We start from the raw sequence: 22,513 nt of genomic DNA, 5'->3' as shown, positions 1-22,513 counted from the left end.
ATAAATTTTCTGCCCCCTTTCTCTCTCCTCTTCTTCAGAGACTCTTATAATATGAATGTTATGTTTGATGGGGTCCCCAAGTTCCCTAAGCATATTCTCATGTTCCATTATTCTTTCTCTCTTTTGTTCCACTTCATTATTTTCCACTGTCTTCTAGGTCACTAATCTGTTCCTCTGTTTCTTACAACCTGCTGTTCATCGCATGAAGCCCGTTTCCAATTTTGTTTATTGTATTCTTCATCTACGATTCTTTTTTAACTCTTTAATCTCTGTTGTAAGGGTCTTACTGATGTCTTCTATTCTTTTCTCAAGTCCAGTGAGTATCCTTATGATTCTTTTTTTACATTCTCCATCAGGTATATTACTTATATCTGTTTTACTTAGATCTCTGGCTATGGTCTTATCTTGTTCTTTCATTTGCAATAAATGCTTCCTTCTTTGAATTTTTCTAAGTCTCTGCCTTCTTTTCTGTGTTAGAAAAGCCAATTATATTTTCTGCTCCTGAAAGTAATGGCCTCATGAATAAGAGATCATGTAGTGCCCAGGTCCTGGTTTCAGGGAGTATCTCACGTATATGCTGCATGTGTTCTGGTGTTGTCTTTTATCTAAGCTATCCTTCATGCCAGTCATCCTCAGAGGCTCTCCTTGCCTTCAGTGGATAGTGTTTTATCCCTGGCTTGAATACGGTGAGTTTTAACCAGGTGTGCTTTGGTCTGCTTATGAAATGAGACTTGACACCACTTCCACCAGAACTCAGGCCCTGTAGAATTCTCTGCTTGGGAGATATGGTATGAGCAGGGGTTTGTGCTAGTCTTTCTGAGGTAGGGGCCCACTGCACTGGGACTCTGAGGCAAGCTTAACTGAGAAGAGCAGTCCTGCCAGAGTGGGGCTTGGTATATGCAATTTAGGTAGCCAGTGTCTGTAGGTTGCTCTGTGTTTATGCTAAGGGACATGGGGGTGGGGAATGGCCAGTCAGCTCCTTTGTTTCAGAGGTGTCTCTGTGAGTGCTCTTTCTCAGAGACATGCTCCAAGAAGAGCAAATAATGTCCCTGTTGTGTGCCCTAGGCATTCTTCAGATCACTGTTTCCATGCTGTATGCCCCTGGATTGTTTGCCTGCCTTCTCTCCAGGAGCAGCACAGTACCTTCTGGGTTCTATCCCAGTGAAGCCTGTTAACCTTTAAAACTCCAAACTTTATGCCCCACTGGTTGCAAGAACTCATGAAGTTCAGCCTCTCTCATTTTCCAAGCCAATGGCTTTGGGGAAATGTTCTTCTTGTGTTTCCCCACTCTGTGATTCTTTTTCTCGTGCTCTTCTCTGGGACTATAGCCCCTCTCCTCTGCCACACCTGCAATTTGATTTGTCTCTTCCCTAAACCAAGTCTCTACACGTCCTACCTTCTTCAGTGTGACTTTTCCCTCCCTTTAGCTGTGGAGTTTGTTCTTTCAGTCTTCAGGTCAATTTCTAGAGTAGTTAGGATGATTTGATAGTTATCAAGTTGTACTCATGGGAATAGGCAAGCCTAGGGTCTTCCTACTCTGCCTCCATTTTCTTCTTCTCTGACATGTGGGGGTTTGGGACCATTTATCTGGATGGCATTGTTTTCTTCTACAGTTTATTGATCTGACTCTTAGTTATTTCTAATTCCACCCTTTCCTCTGCATGTAAGCTTATAACAACAGCTGGACAGAAGAGCAAATGCTGAATAGTAGCACTCTGATAATTCAATCTCAGTTCCCAAGCCACACTGCCTCTCAAATTATCCTTCATGAGCCAACTTTTCTGCTCTACTGCACCCTCAGGGAAGAGGTGCCTAGTAAGAGGAAATCACAACATCATCTTGATTTTCCTTTTGTTCAGGTACCATGTGACAAAAGACTAGTAATCAGAATAATATTTTTAAATATTAACAACCTACTCAACCATGTAAGGAAGAGATATACTGAATTATTAAAATATTCAGTCTGATAGATGGGTCACCTTATATCAGTTTTGTATAGTCTATACCTCAACGATTCCAAGAAGTTCCCAAAAAAGAACATTTTTGTAGTATGTTAGTATTTAAGGAAAGAAGTTTATAGTTTTTGTTACATTTATCAAATGGTTCTCTGACCAAAATAGGTTAAGAACCACTTAGTGAGGATAACTGTTTTTCAATTCTTAGCTATACAGGAGAACATGTAAATCATAATAAACATAATTTTCTTTCTTTAATAATTCCAGAGATACCAGATTGTTATAATGCCTCAAAACTCTTAAAATTAGTATCCATAATGATTAAACAGTATTGTGAAAATTTAAAATTATTTGAGCTTTCTAAATTCATTCTATCAAAATGCAACTGTGTAAACATAACCATTATTTAGATTTTGAATAAATAAATAAATAAAATGGAATTTTATGCAAGTGTCTCCTTTGTCACTAATTACTATATATGATACTCTAGAAAAATCAACCAACTTCTTCAACTTTCAATCTTCATAGTGGTAAAATGAGGGTATCCATGTAGTCTGTGCCTCTTTAGGCTCTGTTGGATAAGGACACAGAGAAGTAGCTGAACAGGGGACCAGTGGTTTAAATGCTTTTAAATCAGGGGTTTTAGATCTGACCTGATTCAAACTCAGACACAATCTTGACTCTGATACAATAGCCTCCAAAATAGTCTCCCTCCTTCCAAGTTTCCTCCATCAGACTTATTTTTCCAAGCAGCAGTCTGAATGACATTTAAAAAAATGTAATTGAGGTCATGCCATTCTGTTCAAAGCTCTCCACTGGCTTCCCACCTCATTCCAAAAAGAAGCTGAAGTCATCGTAATTGTTTGCAACTTTACCACTCAAAGTGAAGTCTACAGACTAGCAGCATCAGCTGAAACCAAACCCTATGCGAGAGCTACTAAATCAAAATCTACAGTCTACAGAGAGCCTCAGGTGACACAAATGTCATCAAAGCTTGAGAAACAACCTTGATGGATTTTCCTTTTCCCCTTTCCATTTTCCCCTTACTCGTCCTCTTTCTCCCCTTGCTACAGAGGCTTGGCCTTCCTGCAACTCAACCACATGCTAGACTCCCTCTTGCTGCAGGAACTTTACATTCATCACTCAGCACAAAATCTCTCTTCCCCAGGTATCTGCAGGGTTTCCCCTTCATCTCCTCAGTCGTTCCCAAGTGTTGTCATCTTGGTGAGCCACCCTCTGACAACCCTACTTGAAACTGCAAACTTCCTTCCCCACAACATACTCCTTATGTGTCTTCAGGAAGTTAATTTTCTCTACAGCATTTAACATTATTTGGCATACTATATCATTATTTATTTATGATTTCTCTCCTCCTCTTAAGATCCATGAGATCTTAGGATCCAGGTCTCTACTCTATCCCCATTACCTAAAACAATGGCCCACTACGTATTTGTTAAATTCATGAATCAGGTGAGCTAATACATATAAAGTTGGTTGGGGTTAGGCCCTCAATAATTGATATCCATATCATGTTTTGTTGGACATCAAAGGTATTTCTCCTAGGCAGACAGAGTATAGTTGTCTTACAGAGATCAAAAATGATATTTTGGACAAGTACCCAATTCATGCTGTGGAAAGTTGAAAAGAAGTTATTATAATAACCTTCATCAGACAGAAAACTTAATAGGTAAAGAACTTGCATATATATTTATTTCATTTCTTTCCCACGAGGTAGCCCCATTACATGGTGCAGTGCCAGGAAAATGGCAGACACTAAATAATGAATGAACAAATATAACAAATATAACTTTAAACATATATAAAGATAGTATATAAGAATCTGTATTTGACTCTCTGGCATCCTTTGACAGCCCTAACCTGGCTACCTGTCTGGTCTTTTGATTTTCTTGTACCAGCATTTTATATTTATCATTACCTTGAAGTAACAAAACTACTAATCTGAAACCAACACCTTTAAGACAAACTATTGCTGGTATCTGGTTAAAACCAGGTGGCTTAATTATCTAAGGAGGACTGATAGCAAAACTTAACAATAATGGCAAAACTACTAGTTATATCAGGAAACTTTATAAGCGTTATAGCTGTGTCATCTAATATCTGCAATGCTATTATAAGCTAGGTATTATTTTTAATATCTATAATACCTATTTTTAGGATGCATCAACTGAGGCCTAGAGAGGTTAGGCAACATGCCCAAAGTCATACAGGAAAGCTACTGATCCACTGCAGAATGAGTTATATCAAGAGTCAAGGATTTATTTATCCTCTGCAACTACTTTCAGATTTTAGTAGTTTTAGTAATGGAATTCTTTTAACCCCCTGGGCAAACTGTTGCATGAGGGCTCAGGGACTAGAACGGATAATAGTGGCACAGCTATTGATCAAGCAGGGATGAGGCAGAGTGAAGACCCATTGCCTTAGCCTTCTCCTTTGCTCCTCCTTATCCATTGGCTCTGTCTAGAACCTTTGCAGAGCCTCAGCGATCTAAGGAAAACCTTTGCCCTGTGGAAAGGAGGTTGGACAGGCATCCAAACAGCAGACAGAAGTTCTAAGTCTCTCTCCAAGTAACCATCTCCGGGGAACCATCCTAATAGGTAGAAAAAATCCCACACAGGATTCTGTGTACTACTTTTTTTTTTTTTTAAAGATTTTATGTATTTATTTGACAGAGAGAAATCACAAGTAGATGGAGAAGCAGGCAGAGAGAGAGAGAGGGAAGCAGTCTCCCTGCTGAGCAGAGAGCCCGATGTGGGACTCAATCCCAGGACCCTGAGATCATGACCTGAGCCAAAGGCAGCGGCTTAACCCACTGAGCCACCCAGGCGCCCTCTGTGTACTACTTTTATAGACTGATCACAAAGGTAAAAATCTGACTATATAAGTAACTTGGGATTCCAAGAAGTTTGGACTGTATCATACCTAAGTCTCTTCAACTCTAAAATGTCATGATATAATGATCTAGAGTGGGTAATAATCGAAGTATGATTTGATATATAACTTTTATAATTATCCTGCTTCAAAGCCTCTAGGTAGTCATTTCTCTAAGTTGGCAAAGGTAACCATGGACAAGGAAGGCAACATGGATATGCATGAATAAGTCAGAATATCTGTTTCCAGTTCTATCATTACAAGGCACCTAACCTTGAGAAAGTCAGATCCTTAAATGAAAAGTATGCTCTTCTACCTCACAGGTAAAGGTAAGACGATATAATACTGATGATAACCTTCGGAACTACCGAAGTTGTACGCAAATGCTAACAAAAGTATTAGCGAAAGTACCAAAAGTAGACTTTAGGGTTAAAGAATACACATATCCTACTTCTATTGAGAAAATGCTATGAGATGATATTTGGACACTAAATAGTTATTTGAATTGATAATATATCCTTAAGTCAATGATCTGCCAGTCAAGTTATCCAGCACATGGTCAGCAGCATTCATTCATTACCCATTTGACAGCCATTTGACATTTATCACAATATGCTAATTTCTTACTTATTTTACCACCACAGATAAATTATTTGAATGAAGACATCTAATTAAAATGTCCCTTTAATTTTTGATGACACTAATCGACAGTAGTCTATCAAAACAAGTTTTTATAGATTATTGAATTATAAATAAAAGTGTAAATATTCTGTAATTTTTCCCAAAGAAGATATAGCAAAAATGAGATATAATTATTACACTTTAAGCTGTGTGTCATTTTCTTAAATTTAAATAATTAATTGCAATTATAAAAAAAGAGGGATACAATTGGTAAAAACAAGAAAAAGATAATTGCTTTAGACTTACTGCTGCATGAAGAACTGAGGCAGTGCAATAAGCAATGTTCCAACTCCCATGATTAGACACCCTGTTCCGATTATTTTTGGTCTGTGAAGTTTGGCTCCAAAGTAGCTTACGAATGTTATAACTAAGAGATTCCCTTGGGGCAAAGAATAAAATGTTTATCAGTTAGTTAACTTAGAAAAAGTCACCAGCATAACTAAGTGAATATAACTAAATGAATGAATGTCCTTAGCAGGTCTGGCAATGTTTTGTTTTAACTGAACTATCTCCCCACCATCTTTCCCATCCTTTGTCTTTCTTTGCTTTAATCTAAGATGACTGTTGAAATTGCCTGCAAACTCATTACTTCAATTATCTCATCCATTTATCAAAATACTTTAATTATGAATACTACTACCTCAATTTTATCCACCCTAATTATTTGTCCTTTTAAAATGTTTTATGAGTAAATCAAATTGTAAAAGCATTCCTTTATTGCTCTCTTAACTTTTCCTTAGTGATTTTGAAGTGAACTTTATTACTATTTCTTCATTCATTTTCTATTAAAGCTTTTATCAGTTTCCCACTTGCTCTTGAAACATACATTACATATTCTTATTTTAGCAGATATTCCTCATAGAAAAGTAAAACAAAACAACTGTACCTCACTTTGTTAAATCAAATTACAAAATTCATGTTAATACTAAGATACTTTACAATTTGCTATGTGCTTTTTACAAAAAGACTCAAAACAGAGGTAAAAATTACTTCACATAAGCAAACTTCAGGAATATACCAGTTATATAATCTCAATGTTTACTTATAATCCAAATTTCATGAAATACAAAATTTCCATAAAATGTACCCATCTTTTTAAAAAAAATAATTGACAAAATTTTTTGAAGGTGGAAATTATGCTTTCATAAAAAGTTTCTAGAGAAGCATAGAATAAATTAGTTTTAGTTGATGATGGTGATGAGTTACTAAATATGCTTTAGGGAAAATATTTTGCTATATAGAAGAATACTACAAGGAGGTGGTAAGGGAAACAGAAACCTTAAAAATGTAAAATCTTGGAAGCTCCCAACAGTTTCTTATTTCATGGATCTAGGGGTAGGCCAAGAAATCTGCATTTTAATATCGCTCAAATGTGCTGATGGAGATGGTTCCAGGAACATGCTTTGATAAACACTGTTTAGGATCTTAGATTTCAAAGAGCTTTTAAAGTTTCAGCTCTTTGCACTTGGAATAGTTTTTTTAAAAACTGCAGTGCTAGATAGAGTAATAACTTAGCAACTCCCCAGCAATTGATTGTGATGGCTGATGGGTAGTGTTGCTTTGAAGCTCTGCCTTCAATGTTTCCAATTTTCTAGCAAGAATATGTTTGCTTACATCTGTAAGCAATCATCTAATTTACTACTGTTTGTTCACATTGCCAGCTTTAGTCAAGTGCAAAAAGAGCAGCAATTTTTATAGCCTTGAGGACAATAATGACAGTGAGAAAATTAGCATGCACAGTGGCTCTAAGTTTTATGGCTCCAGAAAGAAGTAAGCTTCTTTTTTCATAGGAAAAAAAAAAAACCCTTGAATATGAGATTTCTCATTTGATATTTAAGCATTTAGTAGAAGTAATTTTGTGTCATATTCCAGTGATAATTATGTCTATACTTTAGTTAATGTGTCACAGTTAATAAACTAAAGTACAGTGAAAGCTGACCTTTAGTTTATAGATAACGTATCCCTGCAACCAATATCACCTACCCTCCCCACCTCCCAAACCATCAAAACCTCACAATAAAGGACTTATGTTTCAGGCTGTTTCTGTGTTACATTAGTGGGTATGCCAAAGACCACATAATACCACTTCAGTGTCTGTGATATCTACAGAGTTTTTGCTTTCTTTACTTAGTATCTCTTCTGAGTTCTCAGAAGATACACATAGTAAATTAACGGTGATGAGCTTTAAAAAATTAAATTGGATATCAAAAGTCACTTCTATTATCACTAGTCTCTGGAAAAGACAATACAACCACAGTGCTTTAAAACTGTTTTACCAAACTTTTAAGTAACCGATTCTCCCCCCTTCTCTTTCTTCCTCTCTCTCTCCCCACACATAATTTAGATAACAGAAAAGAAAGCCACCCAACTCATCTTCTATGACTTATATACCTTGAAAACAAAAACTAGAGAAGGACAATGAAAGAAAAGACCAAATGCAATTTGTTCCAAAAGTGCAAGGGTATCACCAAATAAGAGGAAAATAACTGAACTTAATCATTGTCTTAAATGATAAAAGGAGAAAAAAATCCATGGTTATCTTAATAGATGTAGTAAAAACATCCAATATAATTAACCACCCACTTGTGAGAAGAAAAATATTTAAGCAAATTAACTTTTTTTTTAAGTTCTTTCTTATTATCTCAGCTAGCCAATTAACATTTAAGCATATCTACCAAACTATAGAGCACACATTACTTAATTATGAAATTGTAAAAGCATTTTCATTAAGGTCAGATATGAGAAAAGAACACCCATTGTCACCGCTTCTACTTAACATAGTACTGAGGGCAATGCAATATGGCAAGAACAAGAAATAACAGATCTAGAATTGGAAAGAATAATATAAAATTGCCTTTGTTTCAGACAATATGATTGTCTATTCAGAAAACTCTACAGCATCTATAATCAATTAAAATTGATAATCAATTAAAATTAACATTTACGCTAATACATAGAAAATACTAGAGACTGCACAAAAAAACTACTAGAAGTAATAAACAAATTTAGTAAAGTGGCAGGATACAAAATTAATATCCAGAAATCAGTTTTTCTATATATCCAAAATTTCCATATACCCCAAATTGATTAAAGACCTAAACATGAGATCTGAAACCATAAAAGTCCTAGAAGAGAGCACAGGTAATAATTTCTTTGACATTGGCTGTAGCAAGATTTTTCTAGCTATGTCTCCTCACACAAGGAAAACAAAAGCTAAAATAAACTATTGGGACTATATCAAAGTAAAAAGCTTTTGCACAGCAAAGGAAACTATTAGTGAAACAAAAAGAAAACCTGCTGACTGGGAGAAAGTATTTGCAAATGATATTACCTGATAAGGGTTAATATCTAAAATATATAAGGAACTTCTATAATTCAACACCAAAGCAAACAATCTGATTTAAAAATGGTGCATAAACAATGAATGCTGGAACACTGAAAAGAAATAAAATAAAATAAAATGGAAAAAAAATAATAAAAATGGGCAGAGGACCTGAATAGACATTTTCCAAAGAAGACATACAGATGGCCAACAGACACATGAAAACACGCTCAAATCACTAATCAGGGAAATGCAAATCAAAACCACAATGAGATATCACCTTATCCCGGTTAGAATGGCAAAAATCAAAATGGCAGAAATAAATGAAATTGAAAACAGAAACTCAGAAGAGAAAATCAGCAAAACCAAAAGATGATTCTTCAAAAAGATAAATGAAATCAGTAAGCCTCTAGTCATGCTCACCAAGAAAAAGAGAGAGAGAGAGAGAGAGAGAGAAAGAGAAGATACTAATACTAATATCAGAAATGAAAGGGGAGACATCACTATAAATTTTATGGACATTAAAAGAATAATAATAGAGTACTATGAACAACTCTATACTTACAAATACTATAATCTAAATAAAATGGACCAACTACTTAAAAGACACAATCTGCCAAATATCCCTAAGAATTAACAGGCAATATGAACAGGTCTGCATCTATTATAAAGATTGAACCAATAATCTAATAACCTTCTAATAGAGAAAGCACCAGGCCCAGAAAGATTCACTGGCAAATTTTACCCAGCAGTTAATGAAGAAATTATACCAATTCTCTATAATCTCTTTTGAAAAATAGAAACAAAGGAGAAATTTCCTAATCATTTCTATGGGGTCAGCATTACCCTAAGACCAAAACCAGACCAAAAAAAAAAAAAAAAAAAAAAACCCTACAAATCTATATCTCTCATGAACATAGGTATAAAAATCCTCAACAAAATATTAGCAAGTCATATTCAACAGTAGATAGAATATGTGACCAAGTGGGATTTATCCCAGGCATGCAGGCTAGTTAGAAAACCAAATAATATTATCTAGCACATCAACAGGCTAAACAAGAAAAATCACATGCTCATATCAATAGATGTAGAAAAAGCATTTGACAAAAATCCAAAAACCATTCATGATAAAACTCGGCAAATGCAGGAGAGACAAATTTCCTCAACTTGATAAAGAACCTCTACAAAAACATAGAATTAACATCATACTTAATGACGAAAAACTCAAAGCTTCCCACTAAATCAGGTACAAAGCAAGAATGTCCCTTCTCAGCATTACTTTACATTATTGTACTGGGAATCCTACCAAATACAATAGGACAAGGGGGCACTTGGGTGGCTCAGAGGGTTAAGTCTCTGTCTTTGGCTCAGCTTATGATCTCAGGATCCTGGAATCGAGGCCTGCATCAGGCTCTCTGCTCAGTGGGGAGTCTGCTTTTCCCTTTCTCTCTTCTTGCCTCTCTGCCTACTTATGATCTCTCTCTTGTCAAATAAAGAAATAAAATCTTTAAAAGTGAAAAAAAATATAATGGGACAAGAAAAACAAGTAAAGGTATGCAGACTGGGAAAGAAAAAATAAAACTGTCTTTGCTCCCAGAAGATATGATCATCTACCTAGAAAATCCAAAAGAACTGACAAGGGAACTCCCGAAACTAATAAATGATTATAGTAGGGTTGTAAGATGCAAGGCTAATATACAAAAGTAAACTGCTTTTCTATAGGCCAGCAATGGACAAATGGGATTGAAAAAGCATTTACTTTATCACCCCCAAAATAAAATACTTAGGTATAAATCTAATAAAGTATGTACAAGATCTACATGAAAAAAAAACCCATAAAGCTCTGATGAAAGAAGTAAAAGAAAAACTATATAAATGGAGATACACCCCATGTTCATGACTAGGAAGACTCAGTATTATCAAGATGCCAGTTCTACCGAACTTGATCTGTAGATTCAATTCAAATCTCAGCCAAAATCACAGGGAGTTATTTTGTAGATACTGATAAAACGGTTTCTAAGCTGACAAAATGGAGAGCCAAAAGACTGAGAATAACCAACACAATAATGAAGAAGAACAAAGTTAAAGGAAAGACACTACTGAACTTCAAGACATACTGTAAAGCCACAATAATCAGGGTAACGGTGGTGAAAGAATAGACAAATACATCAGTGGAATAACATATAAAGTCCAGAAACACACCTCCATAAATATAGTTAACTGCTCATCAACGAAGGAGCAAATATAACGAGATAGAGCAAACATAATCTTTCCAACAAACGGTCCTGGGACAACTGGACATCCACATGCAAAAAAGATGAATTTAGACACAGTCCTTATACTCTTCACAAAAGTAAAGACAGATAATGTCAAAAGGATGAAAAGAAAGCTACATCAGATAAAGGACAGTTATCAGTATTATACAAAGAACACTTCAAACTCAATGATAAGGGGGCGCCTGGGTGGCTCAGTGGTTAAAGTCTCTGCCTTCGGCTCAGGTCATGATCCCAGGGTCCTGGGATCGAGCCCCGCATCAGGCTCTCTGCTCAGCGGGGAGCCTGCTTCCCCCTCTCTGCCTGTCTCTCTGCCTATTTGTGATCTCTGTCTGTCAATAAATAGATAAAATCTTAAAAAAAAGACCTCAACGATAAGAACACAAACAATGAGATTTAAAAATAGGCCAAATAACAGATAGGTCACCAAAAACGATATACAGATGGCAGATAAGCATATGAAAAAATGATCGACATTACACGGAAACTGAACCGGAAACTGAAATGACAATGAGACACCACTACACACTTATTACAATGGTCAAAATCCAACATACTGAATGCTGGTGAGGGCACAGAGCAAAACGAATACTCATTCATTGTTAATGGGAATGTAAAATGGTACAAACTCTTCAGGAAACAATTTGGCAGTTTCTCACAAAACTAAACCTATTCTTCCCACATGATCCAGCATTTATGCCCCTTGGTATTTACCCAAATGAGCTGAAAATGAAAATATGTCCACACAAAAACCTGAACAGGGATGTTTACTGCAGTTTTTTCCATAATGGCCAACACTCTGAAACAATCAAGATGTCCTTCAGTGGGTGAGTGGATAAGTAAATGAAGGCCTATCCAGAAAATGGATTATTTTCTGGCATAAAAAGAAATGAGCTATCCAGCTATGAAAAGACATGGAGGAATCCCAGATGCATATTACTAAGTGAAAGAAGCCAAACTGAAAAGGCTACATACTGTATGATTCCAACTACGTGGCATTCTGAAAAAGGCAAAACTATGGAGATATTAAAAATATCAGTGGATGCCAGGGGTAAGGCAAAGTTTGGGTGAATAGGCAGAGCAGAGGGACTTTTAGGTCAGTGAAAGTAGAATGCATGATACTGGAGTAGTGGATACAAACCATTACATATTTGTTCAATCCCATAGAATATACAACACAAAGAGAGAACCTTAATGTTAACTATGGACCCTGAAAGACAATAATGTATTGTAGGTCCATCATCTGTAACAAATGTCCCACTCTGGTGGGGGATGTTGATAACGAGAGAGGCTTTGCATTTGTGGGAACAGGGTATATATGAAAAATCTCTGTAACTTCCACTCAATTTTGCTGTGAACCCAAAACTACTCTAAATAACAAAAATTTTATAAAATCTATCTGAAGATGATTAAATACTAAAATATGAAAAGCTAAACTTTTCAATATTTATAAGAATATGTGGGAAAATATTTGAAAGAGAATATTTGGAAATATTAGGAGGTCATGATATAGAAAACATTTTTTTAAAAATTTTCTGGGCAGCTCTGTTGTTGTTGGAGAATGACTTCATTATGAAAAAATACATGGGAAAAATGGGGTGTCCAGTATGTGGACATGAGATAATAATGCCAAATGATGTCAGAGGATAAATGAAATTTTTCTATAAATAAGAAGAAATGAGAGCTAGTGACAAAGGTGGGAGTGGGTCCAGAATCCTGGAAGGGAGGAATGTGGAGAGATGCAAGAGGAGTAGATTAAGCTCATGGTCAGGAAACCCACCTTCCTGAAAAATTATGGATTGCAAATATCTAGAGCATACCTGGTGATGCTTGGAATAAAGGTTTGCAGTGTAAGTGAGAGAATCTTAAGACATTTTATTGTATCTAATTCAATAAATAAATTCCATCCTTAGAATGGTCTGGAAGAATTACTAGGAACTTATTCTCAGGATCCTCTGTTACTTCCTGTGAAACACTGGTACTCTCTATCAAATACAGAATCTCTCAAGTTGCATCAGGACCTGGGGACGCAAGAGAAATTTGGACCATATTGTAAGTCTCTTTGGCTCTAAAATGTTTCTATACTATAATCTAGAATCGGCAATAGTTAATAGTTGATATATAATTTTCTATCTGCTCATTTCTTGTTCTTTCTGTGTGATTTAATCTTTCCATCTGTAACAACTGCCTCTTCATACTGGTTTCTTCCTATGATTCAGTGTGTCACTCTTACCTTGATTTAGTTTACTTTCACTCAGTTTAGGTCTATGGTCTATAGGACAGGCATTAAGGAATACATCAACTATCAAGGCATATCTAAGGAATTTACACAAGGGAGTCAAATGATCATGCTTTAGAAATTTGCTACACAAAGTATGGCCCATTGACTCAACAGCATCACACCATATGAGAGCCTGTAGAAAGGCAGCTCTATTCCCCTTCCTAAAGAATGAGCATCTGCATTTTTACAAGACTTCCCAGTTATTTGTAGGCACATTAACTATTGATTAGTACTGAGCTACATAATCTCATTCTGGTAGGATGATGACAGACAGATTTGGGAAGAAAACCCTAAAGGTAAAATGTTGCCTATTTATTCTTTTTATTCTTTCTGTGATATTCAGGGTAAGAACTGAAACATACAGTACGAACTAAAAAAGTCATTGTTGCAGAGTTTAAAAATATTTCTTCACTTTTCTGAAAGTTTAAGTGAGCCAAATCTGGAGCCATTAGAGATTTTTCTATATAAAGTAAAGCATACATTTGAATCCCAACAGGGAGTAAGGACCCCAGAGCTATCATTCTGTTTACTTCAATGAAGAATTAAAACCTTGTAGTTTATTATTTCAGGAAGCTCTACCTGGGATTATACTCCTCAAAGTACTTCCAAAACAATAACTAAAATCACTTGGTTTTTTTCAAGTGCCAAGAAGAAGTCTATAGTCAAATGCTACCCAAAGACACATGAGAGCAGAATTTTTCTTGCCTGCCTTGCTCTATCGTTCTCATTAATAGGCTTCCTTTATCCTCTGTGTAGACCTCTGGGCAGAAACCCCTTTTACTGTTCACTTCTTAAATCATTACAATAAATTTTTGTAGAGCCCATTTGAATTCTTCCAAATTTTGATCCACAGGGCTGTTGGGATATAGGACTCTTTTTGTAAAAAATACCTCCCAAATACTTCAAACTTAAAATCCTAATAGAACCTTACCCTCTCCTCCAAGAAATCTCTCACTCTGGTTGGAAACTCTAAATTGTGTGAATCATAAAGTAGTGAACACCTGGGGCAGGAAATTTATTGTCGGTTGCTTAGAAAGAACAAATTGCCTCTACTGTAACATAAGGTCCTAGCAAATTCTGTCTCAACAGGAATTTACAGATAGAGTCTAGCAGATAAGAGAATGCAGTGAGGATGTCATTTAGTCATGCCTAGAGGACATGTACAAGTAAAACCAGGCTTCTGCAATACTTACCAATTTCAAAACTACCATCAATAACTCCCACCAGTGAAGAAGGGATATCAAATCTTCTCTCTATCTGAGTGATGGTGCTCTTCAGATAGCCTTCTGCCAGTGCTTTAGCAAAGTAGACGAAAGACAGGGCACCCAAAAATACCTGGAAATTAGGACAAATCACACTTAGTCTGACTCCAGCTTGACACACAACTGGAAACTTAACTCAATAAATAGACAAACAAAATGCAAACCAAGAACAATGTAACAAGACTATCACTGAAGATTTCTCTCAAGCATGGGTACAGGCTTCCTTCAGCCTCAAGCTCAGGTAGATTGCTAAAAATACAAATTCTGAAGCAGATTTTGTTCAGAATTTATGTTGAATTCTGTTCTTTCCCTTCTTTTCCCTTCCTCCAAAGGACATCTGAAGGAGTCTTGGCTTTTTAAGGAAAATCCACTGTATGGTGAAGCCAAGAGTGGAAGGAGCCAGTCACAGGTAAGAAAACAAAAGAAGAACCATAATTCAAAGCTTTAATATATATTTTTTAAAAGTCTGATTATATTTCAATACAGACAGTTTTTTAATAGATTTTATTTATTTGACACAGAGAGAAAAGGAGAGAGAGAGATCATAGGCAGGCAGAGAGAGGTGGAAGCAGGCTTCCCGCTGAGCAGAGAGCCTGATGTGGGGCTCAATTCCAGGAGCCTGAGATCATGACCTGACCCTAAGGCAGAGGCTTAACTCACTAAGCCACCCAGGCGCCCCCAAAGCTTTAATATTTTATCATAAGTCTCGTACTCATGACTTGGGTTTCACAGTGGTGACGCATGCACCAGCAGGAGACACAACAGACCAAAAAAACTACTATCCTCGTGTTTAAGTTCATATTCAAGGTAAATTCATGCATTTGAATATGAAATTTTTTAAATAGCTGGCTTATATATTTTGCTAGACTTGAGTCCCTAATGGAATATCCATAAAGGAGGTTAGCATTTATGTGAAAAAGCACATATAGAGGGTGCTGGGGTTATGGACATTGGGGAAGGTATGTGCTATGGTGAGTGCTGTGCTATAAACCTGGCAATTCACACACCTGTACCCCTGGGGCTAATAATACATTATATGTTAATAAAAAATAAAACATTATATAAAAAAAGAAAAAGCACATGTATTTGCTGAGTGAATGTTGGGTACAAAAAACAGGAACTTGGGAGTCACACTAGGCCCCATTTAAAAAGTTTCCCTGCTCCTTGTTGTGTGGCGAGGAAAATCAAAATTTTCCTTTATAAAATGGGAATGATATGGATGTTTTATAGATTAAATATTATGACTATACTTAGTATAATATCTGGAACATGGTTGAAACTAAATAAATGTTAGTTTCTTTTCTCTCTTACTTCGTTTAGTAGGGGCATTCAAATGAACCCAGAAAGTAATATTTAGTAATTTAATCTACATGGTAGGAAGAGATGGCGTTCACTGCCTGGTAGAGTGTGTTTTAATAAATTGCACCTAAGTACACTTTTCAAAAAGGGAAAAAAATTCTCGCTTCTAGTTACGTATGGGAAATATGTAATTGTACAGAAATATCAATTATGAAATTGCATAGCACACATCTGAATGGAGAGTCAACAACATAGACTCCACCTAATCTGTGGGCTTTTTTCTCCCACCTAATTCTTTGTTACTCTTTTGTTCACTACCTACGGTTGTTTGTTTACCATTTAATTGTTTGTTACCTTCAGTTTGCCACAGCATTCTTGCTTCTCCTTTGAGGAAGAGTATTCTGTTTTAAAGGAAGGTCGCCCAACAGGTTGCACTGAACTTTTACAGAACAACTGGATATTTTCTTTGGATGAAGTGTCCATTATGAAAATATTCCTTGACTCTGATCCTGTTAAAGTAGATTTCAATAGTAAAAAACCAACCAACCAACCAAACAGACAAACAAACAAAACAAACAAAAAAAACAAAAAACGAAACAAAAATTAATTCAACTCCACCATTTATTAAATAATGTTTTTATTTCACAGTAGATCACAATGCAGGGGACGTGATTTGATATGAAGCTACCTTGCTTTACCACAGTCAGCTGGCAAAGTTTTTCAATTAAAATTAACCAGTATATTTGATGAACTAATCCAGCTATCGGGACTCTCTAGCCAGCATTCTTTCCCAATCCCTTCATCTTAAGCCCCATTATGGCAAAGAAGAAATTTAAATGTTGCCTTTGGAATAAATAATGAGGCAGAATTTTGCTAACTTTGTGGTCTTGCCAGCTTAAACTAGAAGCAAGCAGAAAAGGAAGAGGAATTCAACCATCTGAATATTGATTCATGAAAATTAAGTCTTTAACGCCTTTAAATCTATCTTAACAGAATGGGTAGAAAATACTGATGCTCACTGTAGTTCCCTATGGCACACTGCAAGTCCTATAGGTCTGTAGCATCCGAAGAAAGGTATAAAATATGGCAAAAAAAGAAGAGGACCATTTATGTATCATTTTACTTTGACAGACAAGGAAGCAGCATGATTTGTGCTTTAGGCTTACCTTTAATTCAGGCAAAAATTACTTTAGCCTGCCTTGAAGTAAGAAAGATGTCCTCCCTTCCTATGCTTAATTTCCCATCCACCCATCCTTACCAAGCCCTAGAGAGATCCATATACTCTGAACCTATTTTCTCCCTATTCATATCAGTATTTATATGTCCCATGCCTTACTTTAGAATTTTGTATGGCTCAATGCTTGCCTGTAAAAGTAATGTATCTGAAGATATTAGAAAACAAAATAACTTCTAGATCACCCTAATATTTATTAGATGATGCATTTATACGTTAACAGAAATCTGTATATTCATCACACTAATTAAAGAAATAAGATAACGAGTAAAATTAAATGTACTGTGGTAATAACTGAGGCTTATTCTGTCTATGAGTATATTACCTTGACTTTATGTAATTCTTATTCTGTGTTTACTAAACCTCATCCTTCACAGTTTGAAGTTTGATAACTTCTCAAAACTGAAATATAAATTTTATTTTGAAATATGTAACTAAATATGAAAAGAAAGACCTGACACAATTAGAAGTGGAGGAGTAGCAAATGAGTTGAGAAGGGTATATCAAAGGCCTGTTTAAAAAAAAAAAATTGATTTTTAGATTATTTGATGCATAAATTTAACTTAAAAAAGATTTTATTTATTTATGAGAGAGAGAGACAAAGAATGAGAGAGAGAGAGAGAGAGCATGAGAGGAGAGAGGTCAGTGGGAGAAGCAGACTCCCTGCTGAGCAGGGAGCCCAATGCGGGATTCAATGCCAGGACTCCAGGACCATGACCTGAGCTGAAGGCAGCTGCTTAACCCACTGAGCCACCCAGGAAGCCCTAAAGTTAACTTTTAAAAAATGGGCAGGGGCACCTGGGGGGCTCAGTGGGTTAAAGCCTCTGCCTTCAACTCAGGTCATGTTCCCAGGGTCTTGGGATAGAGCCCCACATCGGCCTCTCTGCTCAGCAGAGAGCCTGTTTCCTCCTCTCTCTCTTTGGGGAAAAAAAAATGGGCAAAGGAAAGTCGAATGAGACAGAAAAAAGATAAAAACCAAAGAACTAAAGTAAACAAAGAACAGAAAATGCTAAGCAAGATCAAAAGATAAGGACATGAGAATACAATATTAGTGAGTTCTAAACAAAGATGTTCAAAAGTATAAAACATAAAAATTATGCATAATATATAGAAATAACTTTAAAGTCTTGACCAAATAGATAATTTTCTAACAAGAATTACCTGTATTAATATAAACCAGAAAAGAAAAAGAGCCAAGGAAGACACGACCAAAAATACTCTAAAACTATCCCCTAACCAAAACTAATAAGGATAGATGATGTAACAGGAGTGCTTTATCAAGGAATAGCCTTCAAGGAGAAAATAGTATGTAACTGAAATAGATAATAAAAATCTCTATTCATTTTAAAAAGACATAATTATTTTGATAATAAAATCTCATTAAGATAGTACAAGAAAAAAAAACACTTCATCTGAAATTTAGAGATGTTAAAATTTTAAATAAAATATTAGCAAATCCAAATGAATTTATATTCTTTAATTAAGATCTAGTTTAAAAATGTAACAATTAATATTAGAACTTTATTCACCTAAATCATCACATTAAAAATTCAGTATGTTATATAGGTATATCAAAACATCGCATTGTATGCCATGCATTTATACAATTTTTGTCAAACACATCTCAGTAAAGCTGGGAAAAAAAGCAATTCAAAGTAAAAAATAATAAAATCTCAGTAGATGCAAAACATCAGGTGATAAAATACAACATACATTCCTGATTTATAAAAAACCCAAATTCTAAGAAACTAAGGACATAGAAATTCTTCTTTACCATCTATCTGATACCAATGGCCAACTTTGTACATTCAGAGTCAACGAAACTAGTTGTCCAGAACAACATTTTGTCAGAACAATGAAAAGGAGTTTGAAAAACACTGGTTATGCAATATTAGATAGGTTTCACACTAAAAGACTACTGAGTACCTTTAATTAAACTGCCAGAGACACACAGCTATTAATAATAACAATTTGATAATAATAAATAATAATAAAAAGTCAAAACAACTAAATGACCTAAATGTCCAAAAAATTATGGTCTATTCATACAGTGAAATCTTTTGAACCCATTAAAAATTAGTATAAGAAGTAAAGATAACTATATAGAATATGTTTATTAGAGAACTGATTTTAAAAATCCATACTGAAAAACAATATATATAATACTCTATTTTACAGAAGAAGCACTCATTTTCACATGTGTATATGAAACAACAAAGTTTGAGAAAATCTTTAAAGAACAGGTTAACACATTATTTCTGGTTGGGGACAATGCAGATAATGTTTTCAAAAATGCTTTGTGTGTCTATATTTTCTAATTTTTCTATAATGAACATATAATTTTAGATATTATAAGTATAAACATATCACCAAGCAAGAAATACACACCAGAAAAAATTTAATATCATTCAAATTGACCTATTTCAGGGGTTCAATATATTATTTCTGACCAGTCATAATAAAGCCAGTGGACAAGAACAGGCAAATTAATCCTTTAATAATTAAATATACTATCACTACACTAATCCAGAATGCTAATGCTAAAGAGAAAAACAATCATGTTGAAAATTATATTAAAAACTTGAGACACCAAAACACACTGTCTTGTTAAACTTGGGAGGTGATGACACAAAAATCACTCTAACTAGAATCCAGAAGTGATAATAAAAACAAGAGAACTATGGTCATCCTAGACGATGTGGTGTTAGGGCAAAATAATATAAAACACTGATACTGCATATTGTTACAGAAAATATAATTTCATCTTGATGGCTAATTTGCATATCATCTCAAGGATAGTATGTTTCAAGGAGGCTATGTTTATGAACATTGAGCTTTTCATCCCTCTGTGAAAAGAAACGGAAGGCAAGGTCAAGGACCTGAACAGAAAGATCCTCCAAATTCTCTCTCTTTCCATTCATTTGCAGTCGCAGAAGTAGAGCAAGAACACAGTTATTGAGAAGGATTTGCATTTGGCAAATCCCTAATTGTCCTCCCTCCTCTTGAACAGATTCCACCAGAAAAAGAGTCATGGCAAAGTTTTTATCCAACCTGGGTTGGAGCGTATCTTATTTGGGGGGCCAAAGAAAAAGAAGCCAACCATAGATAGCAGAATAGATTATTATTAATAGATATAAAATAATATATTAATAGATTTAAAACAATAGAAAATCTCTATTCCTCTTTTTTCAAAAAAGGAATTCTCTGTTCACATGGGCTTGAAAATCAATCTCGCAGTTTTTAAAGAGCACAGACAGCCTTGGCATGTTATGACGGCGTCATGCCCAGAACCTCCGTGCTGTGATCCTGTGACATAAACTCCATCCACCGTCAAACCCTAAAGACTGCCAGAGAGCAAGTCAGAAAGAGCCACCCTCTTCTCCTAGTCACCCCACACGAGGAAATCCTCTGGACTAGCTGGTCTTCTGGGCACCAAGTAATCTCACGGTACTTGCAACAAGGAGTGTGTGTTAAGAAGGCTGATCTCCCCCAACCCCCATACAGATAAGTGTTCGTGTCAGATTCAGATTGAAGTTGTGCCAGGTGAATGACAGACTTTTTGCTAATCCTAAAAACAACTCAACAAGGTAAGCATCAGAATACCCATTTTACAGAAAATGATACAACTCAGAGCCATTCAGTGGTCAAGAACTACCCAACTAATAAGTTCTCAGAGTCAAAATCTGAACCCAGATCTGAGGTGACCTGACTTTAACCAGTGTCCTTTTGCTATTTCTATCAACCTAACAAGGGCCCCAACAACTTTGATGGTGGATGTGGGTCAGACGCTGGTAGTGCAGAACTGAAGGCTGATTAGCCTCTATGAGAATCAGACGTGAGAGCCACAAAGCAGGAAAGTAGAGAACTAAATCTTACCTGGAGGTGGAGATCAAAGATGGCCAGCTCCTCTCAGCGTGCTCAGGGAGAGGCTGGACCCCACTTCACAGGCTGAGAGAGGAAACTGGGGTGAATTCTACAGCAGCTCTGAGCAGTTGTGCCAGGTGGGGAGAGCCTGGATGGACACAGACAGAGCAAATTAGGGAAAAGAAAAGATGAAGGGCATGGTCTCACCCCTGGGCAATTTCGACTCTTCCCTCTTTCCTCCTGGCCTCTTTTCTCTGGCAGTCTGCAAAGAACAGGCCACGCTGGCAAAGCCACTGACTTGCATCTCAGCTCCCAGGGCACAGAAAGAGCTGAAGCTTTGGAGCCATTTCTTTGCAGTTTGCTGCAAGTTTAAGGCCACACGTGATAAAGCTTTCTGTATGAGAGAGAGAGTGAAAAGAGAAAAGACTACTTGTGATCTTACTTGCTGATTCCCAGAAACACAACTCTGCAGGGGGCAGAGGGGAAAGGAACAGAAGCAGGAGGAGGGGCGGAAGTTTCTAACAAAGATCCCTCCTTCTCCTTCCAAGAAGTTTTTAAGCCAGCTGCTCCTTGAGGACATCACTGGGATCCTTCTGAGAAAAAAGAAAAAAAAAATAAGAAAAAAAAAAGGGCTCATAAGCTAAATCTTTGTATGGGTTCTTTTCCCGGTTGGGATTTGAGAATCTTAGGGACCACATACCAGGTCAGGATCAAGGCTCTGCTGAGAGCTCTCTCTAGAAAGGGCCAATTCTCAGACACATGATCAGTTGCTCGCATCCAATTTATAAGGGTCTGATAGAAAAAAAGAAAAACACTGAAATTTTGGCAGCCACTTGTTTATTCTATCTAAATTCCAAGGAGAGAGAACTCCTTGCACTGAAAAATTCTAAAATTATGATAAATTCTTTTTCCAAGAGTACCATTTTAGGAGATTCTGAGTAGTACTGGCTTGCGTTTCGTTTATAGCAATAAACGAATCTGCTACTGGTACTACCCGAGATCCAGCATATTCTTAAACGGCTATGACTCTGGCCTGGTCACCAAACTTTACTGAATCTCAACTTCCTCTCCATAAAGCACAATTCTTATTAGAGAAAACAAAACACATTCATAGGGCTGTTTTAAGGATTTAATGATACGATGTAGTCAAAAGTATGTCTCAAATAACAAAGCACTAAGTGACTGGAAATTATCAACATTACACGTATAATTTCAGTTCGCACAATGGTAAGGATCATTAACCAATAATCAAATATGATTATAAGCACCTTTTCCTACCAAAGGGAAGAAGGGATACAAGAAAAATATAATAATATTTAATATTATTAAATATAAAATAATAGATCTTATAGTGAAGCAACGGTGCATTCAGACTCTGAAGACCACATATTTTATTTTAGCAATCAAAACAGCCTTTGCTAGTGAGCAAGCATTGCCATAGGTCTTAGACTTT

At 36.0% G+C, this 22,513-nt stretch overlaps 1 protein-coding gene across 3 annotated transcripts in view; it reads right to left on the bottom strand.

The window, feature by feature from the left end:
• The window catches only part of SLCO1C1 (solute carrier organic anion transporter family member 1C1), a 58,893-nt gene extending 37,768 nt beyond the window's left edge, over positions 1 to 21,125 (bottom strand). For all 3 annotated transcript variants that reach the window (XM_044228174.1, XM_044228175.1, XM_044228176.1), the window contains exons 1-4: positions 21,073 to 21,125; positions 16,317 to 16,471; positions 14,595 to 14,736; positions 5,772 to 5,904 (exon numbers count right to left, since the gene is read on the bottom strand). In XM_044228174.1, coding sequence (XP_044084109.1) covers positions 5,772 to 5,904; positions 14,595 to 14,736; positions 16,317 to 16,445 — 404 coding nt within the window. In that variant the 5' untranslated portion in view covers positions 16,446 to 16,471; positions 21,073 to 21,125. The remainder of the gene's footprint in view (positions 1 to 5,771; positions 5,905 to 14,594; positions 14,737 to 16,316; positions 16,472 to 21,072) is intronic.
• Between the last annotated feature and the right edge of the window lie 1,388 nt (positions 21,126 to 22,513).

This window comes from Neovison vison, chromosome 12, assembly GCF_020171115.1.
Source record: "Neovison vison isolate M4711 chromosome 12, ASM_NN_V1, whole genome shotgun sequence".
Taxonomy (NCBI): Eukaryota; Metazoa; Chordata; class Mammalia; order Carnivora; family Mustelidae; genus Neogale; species Neogale vison.
The sequence above is the reverse complement of the archived record's forward strand: the minus strand, read 5'-3'. Positions and strand labels throughout refer to the sequence as shown.